This window comes from Giraffa tippelskirchi, chromosome 2 (assembly GCF_054371585.1).
Source record: "Giraffa tippelskirchi isolate mGirTip1 chromosome 2, T2T-mGirTip1v1.2.pri, whole genome shotgun sequence".
Taxonomy (NCBI): domain Eukaryota; kingdom Metazoa; phylum Chordata; class Mammalia; order Artiodactyla; family Giraffidae; genus Giraffa; species Giraffa tippelskirchi.
The window spans coordinates 84660663-84676918 of NC_137276.1; the positions used below are offsets into that span (position 1 = coordinate 84660663).

The 16256-nt window shown below is 39.6% G+C and overlaps 1 protein-coding gene across 1 annotated transcript in view; it reads left to right on the plus strand.

Moving 5' to 3' along the window:
- The first annotated feature begins 3315 nt into the window (after positions 1–3315).
- LOC145539787 (ceruloplasmin-like) overlaps positions 3316–16256 on the plus strand; it is a 36567-nt gene continuing 23626 nt past the window's right edge. Inside the window, exons 1-8 of the mRNA XM_081573912.1 lie at positions 3316–3470; positions 4516–4766; positions 6460–6672; positions 7406–7576; positions 8880–9122; positions 12216–12381; positions 15376–15506; positions 15964–16104. Coding sequence (XP_081430038.1) covers positions 3316–3470; positions 4516–4766; positions 6460–6672; positions 7406–7576; positions 8880–9122; positions 12216–12381; positions 15376–15506; positions 15964–16104 — 1471 coding nt within the window. The remainder of the gene's footprint in view (positions 3471–4515; positions 4767–6459; positions 6673–7405; positions 7577–8879; positions 9123–12215; positions 12382–15375; positions 15507–15963; positions 16105–16256) is intronic.

The following is a 16256-nucleotide window of genomic DNA, read 5'->3' on the forward strand; positions in this document are numbered from 1 at the left end:
AAGTCCATGGAATTCTCCAGGCCAGAATATTGGAGTGGGTAGCCTTTCCTTTCTCCAGGAGATCTTTCCAACCCAGGGATTGAACCCAGATCTCCCTCATTGCAGGCAGATTCTTTACCAGCTGAGCCACAGGGAAGCCCAAGAGTACCGGAGTGGGTAGCCTATCCCTTCTCCAGCAGATCTTCCCAACCCAGGAATTGAGCTGGGGTCTCCTGCATTTCAGGCAGATTTTTTATCAACTGAGCTAAATTATGAGGACAAGTAAGGTCACTTGGAAGAAATGTTTGACTTGGAGTCCAGTGATTTATATTTGAATCTTGGCTCCATAACTGGGGAGTTTACATTCTGCAACTACTTACCTGACCTTTTGAGCTCTCCATACCTCAACTGGGAAACAAGTATGAGGGGTGGGAGTTAGGGGACAGTGTTTTGAAGATTACATTGGGTAATTATTTTTTCTGTAAGGTAAAGCTTTTTACAAACATAAAGTTTCATTATCATTGGGTCTTTATGCATAGTTTTATGTGCTCAGTTTATTTCTTTAACATATTTTCAGCTATGAAAGAGGAAAACCAGAGGAAAATTCATATTCTGTCCTAGGTGTTTGCGCTCACATCTTGGGACAAAATTCAATGACGCTTCTCTAAATCAGTCACATTATGTTCCTGGGCTACCATCCAAGAATACAGTCAAATAATGATGACCAACATCAAATCCTGCTGTACCAAAAAACTGACCTACTACTGGCCAAGCAGGAAGAGAAGGACAGGACTGCAAACATAATTTGCCTATGGGTGCGTGTATGCTAAGTCACTTCAGTCATGTCCGCCTCTTTGTGACCCTGTGAACTATAGCCGCCCAGGCTCCTCAGTCCATGGGATTCTCCAGGCAAGAATACTGGAGTGGGTTGCAATGCTCACCTCCTGGGGATCTTCCCAACCCAGGGATTGAACTTGCGTCTCTTATGTCTCCTGCATTGGCAGGTGGGTTCTTTACTACTAGCGCCACCTGAGAAGCCCAATTTCCGTATGGATGAGCCATAAAATATAATATTACCCAAGACAAAGCGTTGCCCACCCCAACTCCCAAAATAGAAGTCAGCTCTAGTCATTTACTGAGAAGAAAACAAAGGAACAATGGACATTTACTAACATTTTCATTGTCTCGGGGGAGGATGCTAACTTTCTTTGAACGCATACACTGTGTCATGCTGGAGGAGGAGCCCTGAAGTTTAATTATTATAACCTTCATATTATAAGTAGGAAGGGATGGGAGTTCAGAAAGATAATGCAACTCATTCCCAATCACACATCTAGTGAATGGCGGAGTGGGAACTGGAGATAGTGCTGTTTGAAGTGAATACAGTAGATGTCTTTGAACTTACTGGGGTTAACTTACTGAGGGAAAAATATGCCAGCTCAATGGCTCTTCTATTATCTACATTCCAGACTAAAATTAATGTGCCTAAAAGAAAGAGAAGAGAAGTTATAGAAGATAAAGGAACATCTGGAAGTCCTTTTTAAGGCATCTTGACCCTGTCTGATGGGTGGACCCTTCTACGGCAGCTAGTCTAAGACACAGTGGCAGGGAAGGTTGTAAGGTTTTTCCGTACACAGAAGAAAATGAGTGACTGTAGCATCCAAATGCTCCAACCTAATTGGATCTCCTTATTGAGGCCAGAGAGCCCATCCCTAGCTTCTCTTTCATGAAACCCATCGTACATTACCTGGGTCCTCCCCCAACCCTGTTCAGCTGCTTCCCAAAGGGTGCTTGCTCTCCTGGGGCTGATTTCTCTACCCACCAGGCTGATTTCTCCCTCTAGGCCTGGCTTTTCTGAATTTCTTCCAGTATCTGCTGGTGACATATAAATCTCCCAAAGCAGTGGTCTGTTTCCCTAGCTTCCTCTTAAAGCTAACCAGAGCATTCACAAATGTGAAAAATTAGTAATATGACAGCCTAGATGTCTTAGGCTTTGTAGAATTTAGTAATTGTTGCTTATAAGGAAGATACTTATACTCTCAGTATTTTTCAATGAAAAAAGGATTAAAAATTGCAAATATTTTGCTGATTTTTAAAATCAAGTAATATGGAAATGTACTCTTCTCATAAAAAACATTTTTAATATAATAATCCTCTCTCTTCCTCTCAGAGCTGTATTTAGTTTGTTATGTTCGTAAATGTGCATATTTATCTATATAAACAGCCAGAAAAAAATACTTTGATCTTGTATGTTATTAAAAAATAAATGAAGGGGCTTCCCTGTGGTCCAGTGGTTAAGAATCTACCTGTCAATGTACAGGACACTGGGCCAGAAGATCCCACGTGACTAGGGACAACTAAGCCCAAGGAACACAATTACTGAGCCCGCATTCCTCAGCAAGAAAAGCCACTGCAATTAGAAGCCCATGTGCAGCAAAGACCCAGCACTGCCAAACATAAATAAATTAATTTAAAAAAAAAGACTCCCTTCACTACCCCCTATAAATAGTATCTCCAACATAGGGACCTTAATATGTGTGCTCAAGTTGTGTTTCAGGAACTCAGAGTCATCTCTCATGCAGTTCAAATCCACTGACACCACTGAGCCTTCTACTGGGCCTGCTCAAGTATCTGATGGGTGACCTTTTGAGATCAGAGGGCCAAAAACCTCACCCTCAGAACGTACTAATGCCACCATTTTCAGAACTTGCGTCCCACGAGGAAGCACGGTCATTTGCACCTGTGCAGAACAGCAGTTACTTCACCATTTCCTTACCTCCAATCACCTTTCCCCATGCCTCAGACCATCCTGCTTCTTTAACTCATAGATATCCCAGCTTTGGGGAGACAGACGTGAGGCTTGTTCTCCTCTTTGTGTAAAAATCTTTTCTTTACCACAAACCTTGGCATCTCCGCGTTTGACTTGCTGCCCATTGGACAAATAAACCTGATTCAGTAACATAGTAAATTGAGAAAGAGCGGGATGTCTGTAGACTAGACTAAACTGGAGGTGATTCCTATCATGCAGAAATAGATAACAATCTTAAGGGGCTGATGAATAATCTGTGTAGCCCATCTACTCAGTAATTCAAGCAAGCTTTTAATTGGTAAGGTGCACTGGGTCAAGAACCAGCATTGTCTATGTGTTGTGCAACATTTCACCTGAGCCGACTAGTGAAAACCAAATGCATTTGCAATGGAAATGATGTATATGTAAATGAAGCATTTAATAAGCTCTTATATAACCCTGACGAACACAAATAAAGGAAGAATGTATGGATTATGAAAGGAAAGGAAACATAATTCAGTTAGCCTCTCCAGGTGCAAGGTTTGAAAATGAAGATCCTTTTTTCACTGACCTATCTGGTTTTTATTAGTTCTCCAGGTTGGACAATAGATAGGTACTATTACATAGGCATTGAAGAAACTACTTGGAACTACGCTCCTACTGGTAAAAACATGCTCAATGGAATGCCTTTTTCAGATGATCAGTAAGTAATACCTTCACACTGAAAAATTTGCTATCAGATGCAAATGTTGGTAATTGTTATTCACTGATAAAATGCTGCTGAAGAAGTTTCCATGATAGACTCTTTAAGAGCACATTTTGCTGTTAGAACTGCTTCCGTTGAGTTTTTTAGTATAAGCATAACATGGAAGCCAGCTATTAATATAAATCAGAAATTGCTCCTTCCTGTGATTACTGCCACTCTTGCCTTCACGATACATATTTCAGGGATCATCTCTAATCCTTTATTTATCATCAATTTTGTATAAGTGGCTGTTGTTGTGGTTGTTCAATTGTGTTTGACTCTTTGTGACCCCATGGACTGCAACACACCAGGCCTCTCTGTCCCTCATCACCTCCCGAAGTTGGCCCAAGTTCATCTGCATTGCATTGGTGATGCCATCCAACTGTCTCATACTCTGACGCCCTCTTCTCCCTTTGCCTTCAGTCTTTCCAGCATCAGGGATGAGTATGAATTGTACTCAAGAGCTAAAACAACGCTTTTCCTTCTGGTATGGAGTCTATGGCAGAGATTGTAAAGTTGTGGCTCTCTTTTTGATTTTTCTGTTCAGATGATTGGGATGAAGAAATCTAAAGGGTATATGTGGGGTTCTGATTCACTATGTTTGTCCACCAAAATGCCCTCAATTCTACCAACAAATCCCTGAATCATTGAAGTGTGTAAAGAATCTTAAACTGTAAGCATTGATCTAATGTTTGAGAGCTAAAGTAACCTCAAAGGGTTAGAAACCTTTCATACATGGTTCAGTACAAAGAATTTCTAAGTCATTTGAATTGAAATGCCATGCATATGACTTGATACATTTGCATTTCTTCTCTTCACCAGACTTTCCAGTCTTCTCCTTGCCTACTGTATTGTTTCTGACTCATTCTAGATTTTCACCAGTGTCTGGTTTTCTCTGTGAAATTAGACTGGGAAGATTCCTACTTCTAGTTTCAGTTGATTTGACATTGCTTTCTTTTCAGTCAAAATTTGCTAAATTTCTTGCTTGTTTGTTTGTTTACAGGGAGTTTCAATCTGAAATATATCTCCAACCAAGCCAAGATAGGATAGGATCTGTTTATAAAAAGGCTTTGTATTTTGGGTACACGGATGATACATTTCAAATCACCATTGAAAAACCATCCTGGTTGGGATTTTTAGGTCCAATCATAAAAGCAGAGACTGGAGACCTCATTCATGTACATGTGAAAAATAATGCTTCCAGAATGTATAGTTTCCATCCTCATGGACTCACCTACACTAAAGATAATGAAGGTAAGTGAGTTCCCGTTCCTTAGGTTCCTGAGTTTTTGTTTATGAAGAGTACAAACCCAAAACCTCAGGAAAAGCAAGACAATCATGAACTAAAGGAGTAGTTTGGGTGAATACAGACTTTTACTTCAGATGTCTCTAATTTTTATATCCCAGATTGCTCTTCTTCAATTTCTCATTTGAAATGAATGAATGACAACTCCCCTCCCCCATTCAACTTCTGGGAAAGAAAACATACTTTCTGTCACGTAAATAAATAAATACATAAATGTGGAGGGTAGGAGACACTCACGAGCTAAGTGTTATGTTGGCAGAAATATTGTCTTGCCATTTGATATCCATGTCTTGTCATCTCATTTGCTAGTGAATGAGGGTTAGCCTCTTAGAAAACATCAGTATCAGGTGAAGTCACTATTTTCCAGACAGTATCTTCTCTCCTAAACATCTACACTCACAGCTGCTTGATGGTGTTGGGAAAAGGAAGGTAAGAGAATGCTAACACAAAATAGGGTTTTGTGTTCTACGTGGAGCAGGTTGGTCTCAAAAGATGATAAAGGATGAGAGGTTGGTCATGCTTCAAAGTCTCCTATTGAATGAGGGGATGTTATCCATAGTTATTAGATTCCAGCCTCAAATGGTGGAGATCTGAGGCAAAATTCTAGGATAGGAAGAAAAAAGAAGAGGGCAAGGCCCCAGATTCAGAACAAAGGTAGTAGCTCAGGGTAATGTCATCCACACTGAAGACCGCTTCCCGACATCAGTGGGCAGCTTGTAGGTAACAGAGATGCTCTTTTTTCTTTTTTAAAAACTTTTTATTTTGTGTTGGGGTATAGCCGGTTAACAGTGTTGTGATAGTTCCTGGTGAACAGTGAAAGGACTCAGCCATACGTATGCATGTATCTATCCTCCCCTAAATTCCCCTCCCACCCAGGCTGCCACATAACATTGAGCAGAGGTCCCTGTGCTACGCAGTACATCCTTGTTGGTGATCCATTTTAAATATAGCAGTGTGTACAGTAATATGGATGCTCTTGATGCCCTCTGGAAGGTGTAGTTCAGGTAAAGCCCTGTCATGGGGCTTCCCAGGTGGCTCAGTGGTAAAGAATCTGCCTGCCAAACAGGAGACGTTGATCCCTGGGGCTGGATCCCTGGATCAGGAAGATCCCCTGGAGGAGGAAATAGCAACCCACTTCAGTATTCTTGCCTGAAAAATCCCATGGACAGAGGAACCTGGAGGGCTGCAGTCCATGGGGTGGCAAAGAGCTGGACTTGACTGAGCGACTAAACAACAATAGTATTGTAGCTTGGATGCTCTTGATGCCCTCATTCCCGAATCTGATCTGCAATGATGATACGGAGCGCAACTGAGGAACTCTCTGTATCTAAGACCTACACAGATAGTAGGTGCACAATGAATATTTGTGGAATCTATCGATAAAGGTGATGATAGTCCATTAATATGCTGCCTGACTCATTCCAATTTAAGTCTGGAAACTGGCCAAGCTGGGCATTCAGGTAGAAACCAACTAAGGGGAATCTAGGGAGACAGGAGGCAGGAGACAGGAAGGGGGAAACGCACACTTTCTAAAAATACAAATTAACATACTTCCATGGCTTAATGCAGAAAGCGTGAGTCACATTAAGAAAAATGTTGTCCACTGGTTACTGTGACCACAATGCAAGTTCCGTTTTTTAGGAGCTCTCTATCCAGACAACACTACGGGCCTGCAAAAGGAAGACGACCGTCTAGAGCCAGGGGCAGAATACACTTACAGGTGGTTTGTAGAAGAAAATCAGGGGCCTGGCCCCAATGACAGTAACTGCGTGACCCGGATGTACCACTCCCATATAGACACTCTAAGAGATGTGTCTTCAGGACTTCTCGGACCAATTCTGACTTGTAAAAGAGGTAACATTTTAAAAATCTCACTGTAGCAAATAGAGCCAACTAGGATGTGTGGGGGTCTCCCTCACTCTCCTAGTGGAATTTTGATAACAAACTCTCTTCCTGTCTTGACCTTGATTCTCCAGTCGGAAAACTAACGTTGCCATTTGGCCTCTGAGCACCAGATGGCGATCTTGAGTCCAATGTCTCCAAGTCCAAAGGCGCTGCTGCTGCTAAGTCGCTTCAGTCGTGCCGACTCTGTGCGACTCCATAGATGGCAGCCCACCAGGCTCCACCGTCCCTGGGATTCTCCAGGCAAGAACACTGGAGTGGGTTGCCATTTCCTTCTCCAGTGCATGAAAGTGAAAAGTGAAAGTGAAGTCGCTCAGTCGTGCCCGACTCTTCGCGACCCCATGGACTGCAGCCTACCAGGCTCCTCCGTCCATGGGAGTTTCCAGGCCAAGAGTACTGGAGTGGGGTGCCATTAGATGGTAGTCAAACCCAGTAATCTTCACCTTAGTCACCTTCACACAGAATTCTGCCACCTCGCTCCTACAGAGAAATGTTGCACCCACAGGGTGGGAGGAAACAGGGAGATGAGAAACTGCCTGTTCCTTGCATGCTTAGTTCTTAGGGTTCTGTCTATGGAGATGAAAGGCTTTTCTTTTATATTTTGAGTGGAATCAGAATCACCAGTTTATTTCAGAGCAAAAATAATTTTCACAAAGAGTAAGTTTTGCCATTCTTTTTGTTTCAGGAACCCTGAATGGAGATATGGAAAAATATATCGATGAGTATTTCATTCTGGTGTTTTCTATAACTGATGAAAAACATAGCTGGTATATTGATGACAACATTCATACATATACTGAAGGTGGTCAAGTTAATGCTAATGATCCTGACTTCCAGGAGAGCAATGTCATGCGCTGTAAGATTATGAAGAAATTTCTCATTCCTTATATCCTATAATTCTAACTTCTATGACTTTATTTTGTGATTTCCCTTCGTTCAAGTTTGCGTCAATGAGTTTCTGTTTCCCAGTTCTTCATTCTGGGTCTGGTGGGCTATGTTTCATGGGGTCGCAAAGTCAGACACGAACATGCCGTTTTTGCTGTGAAAGAAAGTGAAAGTGAAAGTCGCTCAGTTGTGTCAGACTCTTTGCGACTTTATGGACTATACAGTCCATGGAATTCTCCAGGCCAGAATACTGGAGTGTGTAGCTTTTCCCTTCTCCAGGGGATCTTCCCAACCCAGGGACTGAGCCCAGGTCTCCTCCATTGTGGGCAGATTCTTTACCAGCTGAGCCACAAGGGAAGCCCAAGAATACTGGAGTAGGTAGCCTATCCCTTCTCCAGCAGATCTTCTCGACCCAGGAATCCAACCGGGGTCTCCTGCATTGCAGGCAGATTCCGTACCAACTGAGCTATCAGGGCAGCTCAGTGTTGCTGTGAAGGCATCTAGAAAATCCTGCCAGTTTCCAAAGTGTCATAGCAAGTGAAGTTAGATAGATGCATTTTCTTCTAACATCTGATATTCATAAAAATAGATGGTGACAACAGAGAGATGTAATTTTTAAAATATTCATTTGTCTGTGTCAGATCTTAGTTGCGGCATGTGGGATCTTTTGTTGTGGTGCACAGGACTCGGTAGTCGTCGCACCAGGGTTTCGTTGCTTCATGGCCTGTGGGAGCTTAGTTTCTGACCAGGGACCAAACCCACATCGCCTACACTGCAAGGTGGATTCTTAACCACTGGACCGCCAGGGAAGTCCCCAGATATTTAATTTTAGGGTAATAAAATATTATGGAAGAACAAAGACATAACAAAGACATAACATAGACATAACAAAGACATAAAAGATCTTTTATGGAAATGTGTTTCTACATAGAACTTTTCAGAAGAGGTGCTCTTGTTATCTCAGCCACCATCATTTTTGTTTCCTTCTTCCACAGACTTTGCTTCTTTCTATTCTTTTCTTCTTTTCACTGCTTCCTACCTTGCAGCTTAGTTTTCTTCCTCTTGCCTTTAAATTTGTGTGCTCCTTGGTTTTAATCAGAGACAATGTTTATAGCCTCCTTTTCGGAGGGAACAATCCAAATCCTGTTGCAGGTTATGCATGAGAACAATGATGGCACTGCCAGATTTATGTGATAAGGAAATGCATAGAATATATACCATGTGGCCTTGATGTAACATGCTTGCTTGATAGGTTAATTTACATCTGCTTTCAGCAATAAATGGATACATGTATGGAAATCTACCTGATCTCACCATGTGTGCAGAAGACAGGGTCAAGTGGTATTTTATCAGCATGGGTAGCCTGTTGGACATACACCCTATCTACTTCCATGGACAAACTCTGATATCTCAGAATCATAGAAAAGACACCATTACCGTCTTCCCTGCCTCCATGCATGACGCCTTCATGGTGGCCAAGGGTGTTGGAGAGTGGCTGCTGGACTGTCGGATACATGGTAGGGATTTATTCCTTTTACATAATATGGGGTCAGGGGACTCTCAATGTTATGACCCATAACAAACGCCTCATCTTCCAAATGGGGAAAGATGTCACCATCAGGCAAGTGACAGTATTGCCTTTTGGAAAGTCAGTAACACAGTCAGAACCAGAACTCAGGGCTCTGTCACTTTTAACTTTATGGTAATAAACACTTTTAGTCATATAGGGATTATTTTTGTTGCTGTTTTTACAAAAAAAAAGTTTATATTTATTAGCCAGTGAGCCTTACAAGAGCCTTGAGTCGAGCACATATAATTGCTCTTCTTTTTTTAAATTGAGAAGACAAGTTCCAAGAGGTTGAAACACTTACCCAAAACCCTGTGAGAGTCAGAAATTATATAGGCCCAAGTGTTGTGTAAATTCTGAACCAGTACCCAGTAATGGTTTCCTGGTTTATTTCCCTCTTCAATCACACTTCATATTAAATGATAGAAAGGCCCATTATGAAATTACTGGTCTTCTCTATTCTTAAATCTGACTAAATTCTACATGCAATCATGTAAATGTTTTGTATTATTTTTCAGTCAGAAAACACAATTGTTACTTGAACTGAAGAGTTTAACTTTTCTCCCTTTTTTTACAAAAATGGGATTTACTTCTCTGATCAAAACTTTTCTTATTTCTAAGTCCCATACTTTGGTTAGCATCATACTTTAATTATTTAAACAACTAAATAACACGTACTTATTGGGATTTCCTGTGTGCTGTGTCCCTCCCTCCCAGGGTTGTGAGAAAAAGGAGACCCACATACCGCTATTGTAACTCAAGGACAGAATTTAATGATATTAGTACAAAAGTTCTCACTTAGAAAGGAATACTGTTTTAAAATATGTTTTAAAGGTTAAAATGTATACCAGACCCGCTCCTCCTCTTGACCTCATTTATAGATGTTGCCTTTAAGCCAGGTCTTTCCTCTTCTACTCTGCAGGAAAGATAGGGTCAACCCTGGACACAATCAAAAATGCTTGGCTAGTGGACTACATAGCTTTCCCCTGTGTTTCTTATCTTCCCATGGTGTAGTTTGGGGTGTTTTTTTGTTTGTCTGTTTGTTTTGGCTTTTTTGTGTTTGTTTGTTTTTGTTTTCTTTTGTTTGTTTTGTTTTTAGTAATTATAAGGATGCATGAATAAACTTGCTGGAAAGAAAGGAAGAAAGCAAAGAGGAAGGAGTGGAGGGAGGGGAGAACTTGGTGAAGGCAGCAGGCAGAAAGAGTGAAAGTCTAATGTGGTATATGAGACCCACCTCTTAGGAGCTCCAGAGAGTTGAGAATTAAATAAGCCAGGTGATAAACTTGTGGTAGCTTCAAATTTGGCCACAGGAAAGTGTTTATACCACCAAAATTAGCACACACACAAATCAGATTTAGCATTCATCTTTGGAGAAATAGTTTAAGAATGTGCCATTAGTCCAACCCTACCCCACCACCATCCCAGTTCCTTCTCCAGTGAATAGTCCCTGTAAGCCATTTGTGTTTACACAAATGTGTATTTGTGAATACTCTCAAAGCTGTTTACTATGCATTTTCATACAATATACATGAACACTTATAAATAACAATGCATAGGTACTGTTTTAAATAAGTAGATCACATCCCATATAATAGGTTTCATTTAACTATTAACTTTAAAAAAATAGGTTATTATTTGTATATAATAGGTTTTTCTATCTTCTGCTGCTTGCTTTCTTCACTCATTCATATATCTCGAAATCTTTTCCATGACATTCCCTATACGTCTAAGCTACTCTTTTCTTTTTTAAGTTTTATTTTTAAAATTTTTATCATATAGTTGCTTTACAATGTTGTGTTACTTCTACTGTACAACAAAGTGATTCAGCTATACATGTACATATATCCCCTCTTTTTTGGATTTTCTTCCCATTTAGGTCACCACAGGGCATTGAATAGAGTTCCCTGTGCTATACAGTAGGTTCCCACTAGTTATCTATTTTATACATAGTATCAGTAATGTATATATATCAATCCCAATCTTCCACTACCTCCCTCTCCCCTCCTTCCCCACTTAGTATCCATACGTTTGTCTAGCTTACTTTTCTAAATAGCTGTATATTTTCTGTATTTGTTTGAGATGTAGCCTAATTTATTTAACCATTCAGCTATTGATAGATATCTAAATTGCTTTCACTTTCTTGGTTCACTGTGTATGTATGTGTGTGTTAGTCACTCAGTCATGTCTGACTCTTTGCGACCCTCTTTGCCCACTAAGTTCCTCTGTCTATGGAATTCTCCAGGCAAGAATATGTCCATGGAATTCTCCAGGCAAGAATCTTTTCCATGACATTCCCAAAATAAAGCTACTCCTTTATTTTTTGTTTTGTTTTTAAAATTTTTATTGTATAGTTTATTTACAATGTGTTAATTTCTACTGCACAGCAAAGTGATATGTATATCCCCTCTTTTTTGGATTTCCTTCCCATTTAAGTAACTAACAGTGTTATAGCTAGCCACTTTTTATTTGTATCTTTTTGTGTATGTGCAAATTTTTGTCTTGCCTCACCGAAAGAAGCGAACGTTTTTAATGGAAATGTTCTTAATTTTAACAAAGGCTGCCTAATCACCTTCCAAAAAGTCTGTATGAATTTATACTCCCACCAATGTTGCTCTTAAATCAAAACACAGGACTGATGCTCTCATGGAAACGTACCTGCCTTGATTTTCTTCCTGCCTGCCAACTAGTTAATCTAGAAATTAATGGTAACAATTTCAGAACCGTAAGGGAAGGTACTTTTGATTAAACAGACTCAAATTCCTCTCAGTAGGCAGGTAACATATTCCGTAGGAGTTGGTCCAGTGCTGGTTATTAATCTCCACTAATATACACTCCTCAACATTCACTTTGGCATCCTGAGTCTTGTACTTGCTTCATACATTTCAGGATTTTAACAGATTCCGAAAACAAAATACCTCAAATTTCTCAAAAGAAAGGGAAGTTGCAATGTTGTTGGCTACAATTTTGAAAAATATATATATGGACTAAGAAAAATGTTTTAATGTTTTCATAACATTCTCTACTTGGATTTACTATTTTTCAGAGAGTATGAAGACTTTCTTCAATGTAAGGGATTGCCAAAAGTCTTCAGCAGACGTTATGGGGACACAAATTGTTCATTATTACATTGCTGCTAAAGAAATTTTTTGGGACTATGCACCATCTGGCATAGATTTCTTCAGTGGAAATAGTTTAACAGAAGCTGGAAGGTAATGATTCAGTGATTAAAATATTCATGGTTAAGTAAAGATAATTGGACTTTTTCATAACCTAGCTATTCCTACAAGGACTTAGGCATTTTATAATAAAAAGATACTGATAAAATAAAGATGGGAAAATAATTATAACAATAATTGGAAAATATTCAGCCGAAGGATCATTACTATACAACATTTTTCTCTAAATGCCTTGGCAGTCACTGCAAAGAAAAACATACTTCTCATCTTTTTCTTAGCATTAAATTTTAAAATGGATTTGTTTATAATTATGAGATATTTAAAAACATAGTGAATTATGTTTTCAATAGCAATTTTACAAAAATTCAAAAATATTCCTCAAGTGTAATTTGTACTTTCCTGCTAAGATCTGAGGGTATAGTCAATCATTTCTTGTGTCATCCTTAAATCATATTATATATATATATTTACTCAATAACACCTAAGAATATATTACCAATTATTTCTTTGATAACCAAAAACTAAGACTAAAATACATTACTGTGATATCAGCATTTAGAAGTGCACAAAAAGTTTTTCTAATAGTCTGACTGCTAAATATATTTACCAATTTGAAGATTACAGGAGTTGTAATTCTTCTGGTCTATTGAATGAAAGTTTTATGTCAGAAAATATCAAGTTCTATGACCACAAAAAAATAATATTCCCCATAGCATTTATTTTTTTAATTTACTCACAAAAACTTAAAGAAAACTGAGAATGTCCTATCAAATGAATATTTTCTTTTCTTACTTTCAAGCTCATCAACAAATTATTCAATCTGTGTAATGGAAATTCTGTGTTAATTATGAAAAGTCTATCAGGGCTTAGAACAAAAATTAGATTCAACTCTCATTTTGTATTGACTAAAATAAGTATGAATTAATAGATTCTTTCAGCTCACATGATTCTCCTGGTTATGAAATTTGATGCTGTCTCAGCATTGCAAGCCATTATTTCCTCCTAGGAAACACTTGTCCTCATTTGATGTTATTACAATAGAATTAAAAAGTTAAGAATGACATCTCTCATCTCATTACACTAGCATCTCAGCACAGTTGTTTTAAAAGCAATGTTTATTACTACCTGCCTTAAAAAAAAATTAGACTTAATGTTTTTAAAATTTTATTCCAAAAGAAAAATGTATAGATAAACTAATAGGTAGTCTGTAGACAGAGACTTGTATACACGTACAGACAAAAGACTGAAAAGATATCTATGAAAAATGTTGATAGTGATTATATACAGATGGTGGAATTATGAGGATCTTAAATTTTTTGTTATATATATTTTTTTATTTTCCAAATTCTCTACAATGAGCACGCATTATTTTTATAAATACACTGCTATTGTTCAGCCTCTGTCATGTCTGACTCTTTGCAATACATGGACTTCAGTGCACCAGGCTCCTCTGCCCTTCACTGTCTCCCAGAGTTTGCTCAAATTAAGGTCCATCAAGCCAGTGATGCCATACAACCATCTCATCCTCTGTTGTCCCCGTCTCCTCCTGCCTTCAATCTTTCCCAGCATCAGGGTCATTTCCAATGAGTCAGCTCTTCACATCAGATGGCCAAGTGGAGCTTCACCATCAATCCTTCCAAGGAATATTCAGGGTTGATTTCCTTTAGGACCGAAGGGTTTGATCTCCTTGCAGTCCAAAAGTGAAAGTGTAAGTCGCTCAGTCGTGTCCGACTCTTTGCGACCCCATGGACTGTAGTCCATGGAATTCTCCAGGCCAGAATACTGGAGTGGGTAGCCTTTCCCTTCTCCAAGGGATCTTCCCAACCCAGGGATCGAACCCAGGTCTCCCACATTGCAGGCAGATTTTTTACCAGCTGAGCCACAAAGCTCTAAAAAGTCTCTCAAGCACCATGATTCAAAAGCATCAATTCTTTTGTGCTCAGCCTTCTTTATGGTCCAACTCTCACATCCATATATGACTACTGGAAAAACCATAGCTTTGACTGTATGGACCTTTGTCGATAAAGCGATGTCTCCACTTTTTAATATGCTGTCTAGGTGTGTCATAGCTTTCTTTCCAAGGAGCAAGCATCTTTTAATTTCATGGCTGCAGTCACCATCTGTAGTGATCTGAGAACCCAAGAAAAGAAAATCTGTCACTGCTTCCGTTTTTTCCCCTTCTATTTGCCATGAAGTGTTGCCACGGTCTTAGTTTTTGAATGTTGAGTTTTAAGCCAGCTTTTTCACTCTCCTCTTTCACCCTCATCAACAGGCTCTTTAGTTCCTCTTCACTTTCTGCCATTAGAGTGGTATCATCTACATATCTGAGGTTGTTGATATTTCTCTTAGCAATCTTGATATCAGCTTGTGATTCATCCAGCCTGGCATTTCACATGATGTATTCTGCATAGAAGTTAAACAAGAAGGGTGACAATATACAGCCTTGACATACTTCTTTCCCAATTTTGAACCTGTCAGTTGTTCCATGTATGGTTCTAACTGTTGTTTCTGGACACGTATACAGGTTTCTCAGGAGCCAAGTAAGATGGTCTAGTGCTCACATCTCTTTAAGAATTTTCCAGTTTGTTGTGATCCACACAGTCAAAGGCATTAGGGTAGTCAATGAAGCAGATGTGTTTCTGGAATTCTCTTGCTTTCTCTATTATCCAATGAATGTTGGGAATTTGATCTCTGGTTCCTTTGCCTCTTCAAACCCCAGCTTGTACATCTGGAAGTTCTCAATTTAGGTACTGCTGAAACCTAGCTTGAAGGATTTTGAGCATAACCTTGCTAGCATGTGGAATGAGTTCAATTGTATGGTAGTTTGAACATTCTTTGGCACTGTCCTTTTTTGAGATTGGAACGAAAACACCTTTGCCAGTCCTGTGGCCACTGCTGAGTTTTCCACAAATAGATCACAAGTAGTAGATTACAAGTACCTTAAAACAGACGCATGTAGGTTCTTGCTTTCTTTTCACATGGTCATTGTAAATTTAAAAGTTCTCTGTTTCTATTTTCTCTGCACAGTGAATCCCACTTCTATTTTGAACAAGGCCCAACCAGAATCGGAGGAACTTACAAAAAACTAGTTTACTTTGAATACACAGATGCTTCCTTCCAAACCCAGAAGGCAAAAGCAACACACCTTGGACTCCTTGGTAAAATTATTTCATAGCTTGTGGGTTTATAAACACAATTTATACATATTCTGTGCCATCAAAAAAGTATTCACCAACTCACAGTTTTGAGGATTCTCTGGTGGCTCAAATAGTAAAGAGCCTGCCTGCAATGCGGGAGATCAGTATCAATCCCTGGATTGGTAATATCCCATGCAGAAGGAAATGGCAACCTACTCCCATATTCTTGCCTGGAGAGTCCCATGGACAGAGGAGTCTGGCGGGATTTACCCAATTTGAAACTACACTTTTTTTGTCCCTGCAAATCCATGTGAGTTTCTAAGATCCTGAATCACCTAGACTTCTTTTCGTTGGATACGTTTCTGGTTCATGGTATCATCCCTGTAATTTGTTCCTAGAAGAACCTCACCCAAGTAACACAACCTGGCAATGACATTTATGAACACCAAGGACAACTCCTAACTCTGTTGGTTTCCAGGCCCTGTCATTAAGGCAGAAGTGGGGCAGATCATCCAGGTCACTTTCTATAACAATGCTTCCCTGCCGCTCAGCATTCATCCCCATGGATTGCTTTACAACAAGAACAACGAGGGCTCCTTCTACAGAACACCAGGAGGAGGCAAGTACCACAGCTCAACGTAGGTGCAAGCAAGGCAGACAGCAATACAGTGTCAGCAAGAAAATCAAACTCCTCCTAAAATCCTTGGGCAGTGTACTTTTCACGTCATCACAGATCTGTGTACTTACGGTGGCAGAGGGGGTCCTTTTGCC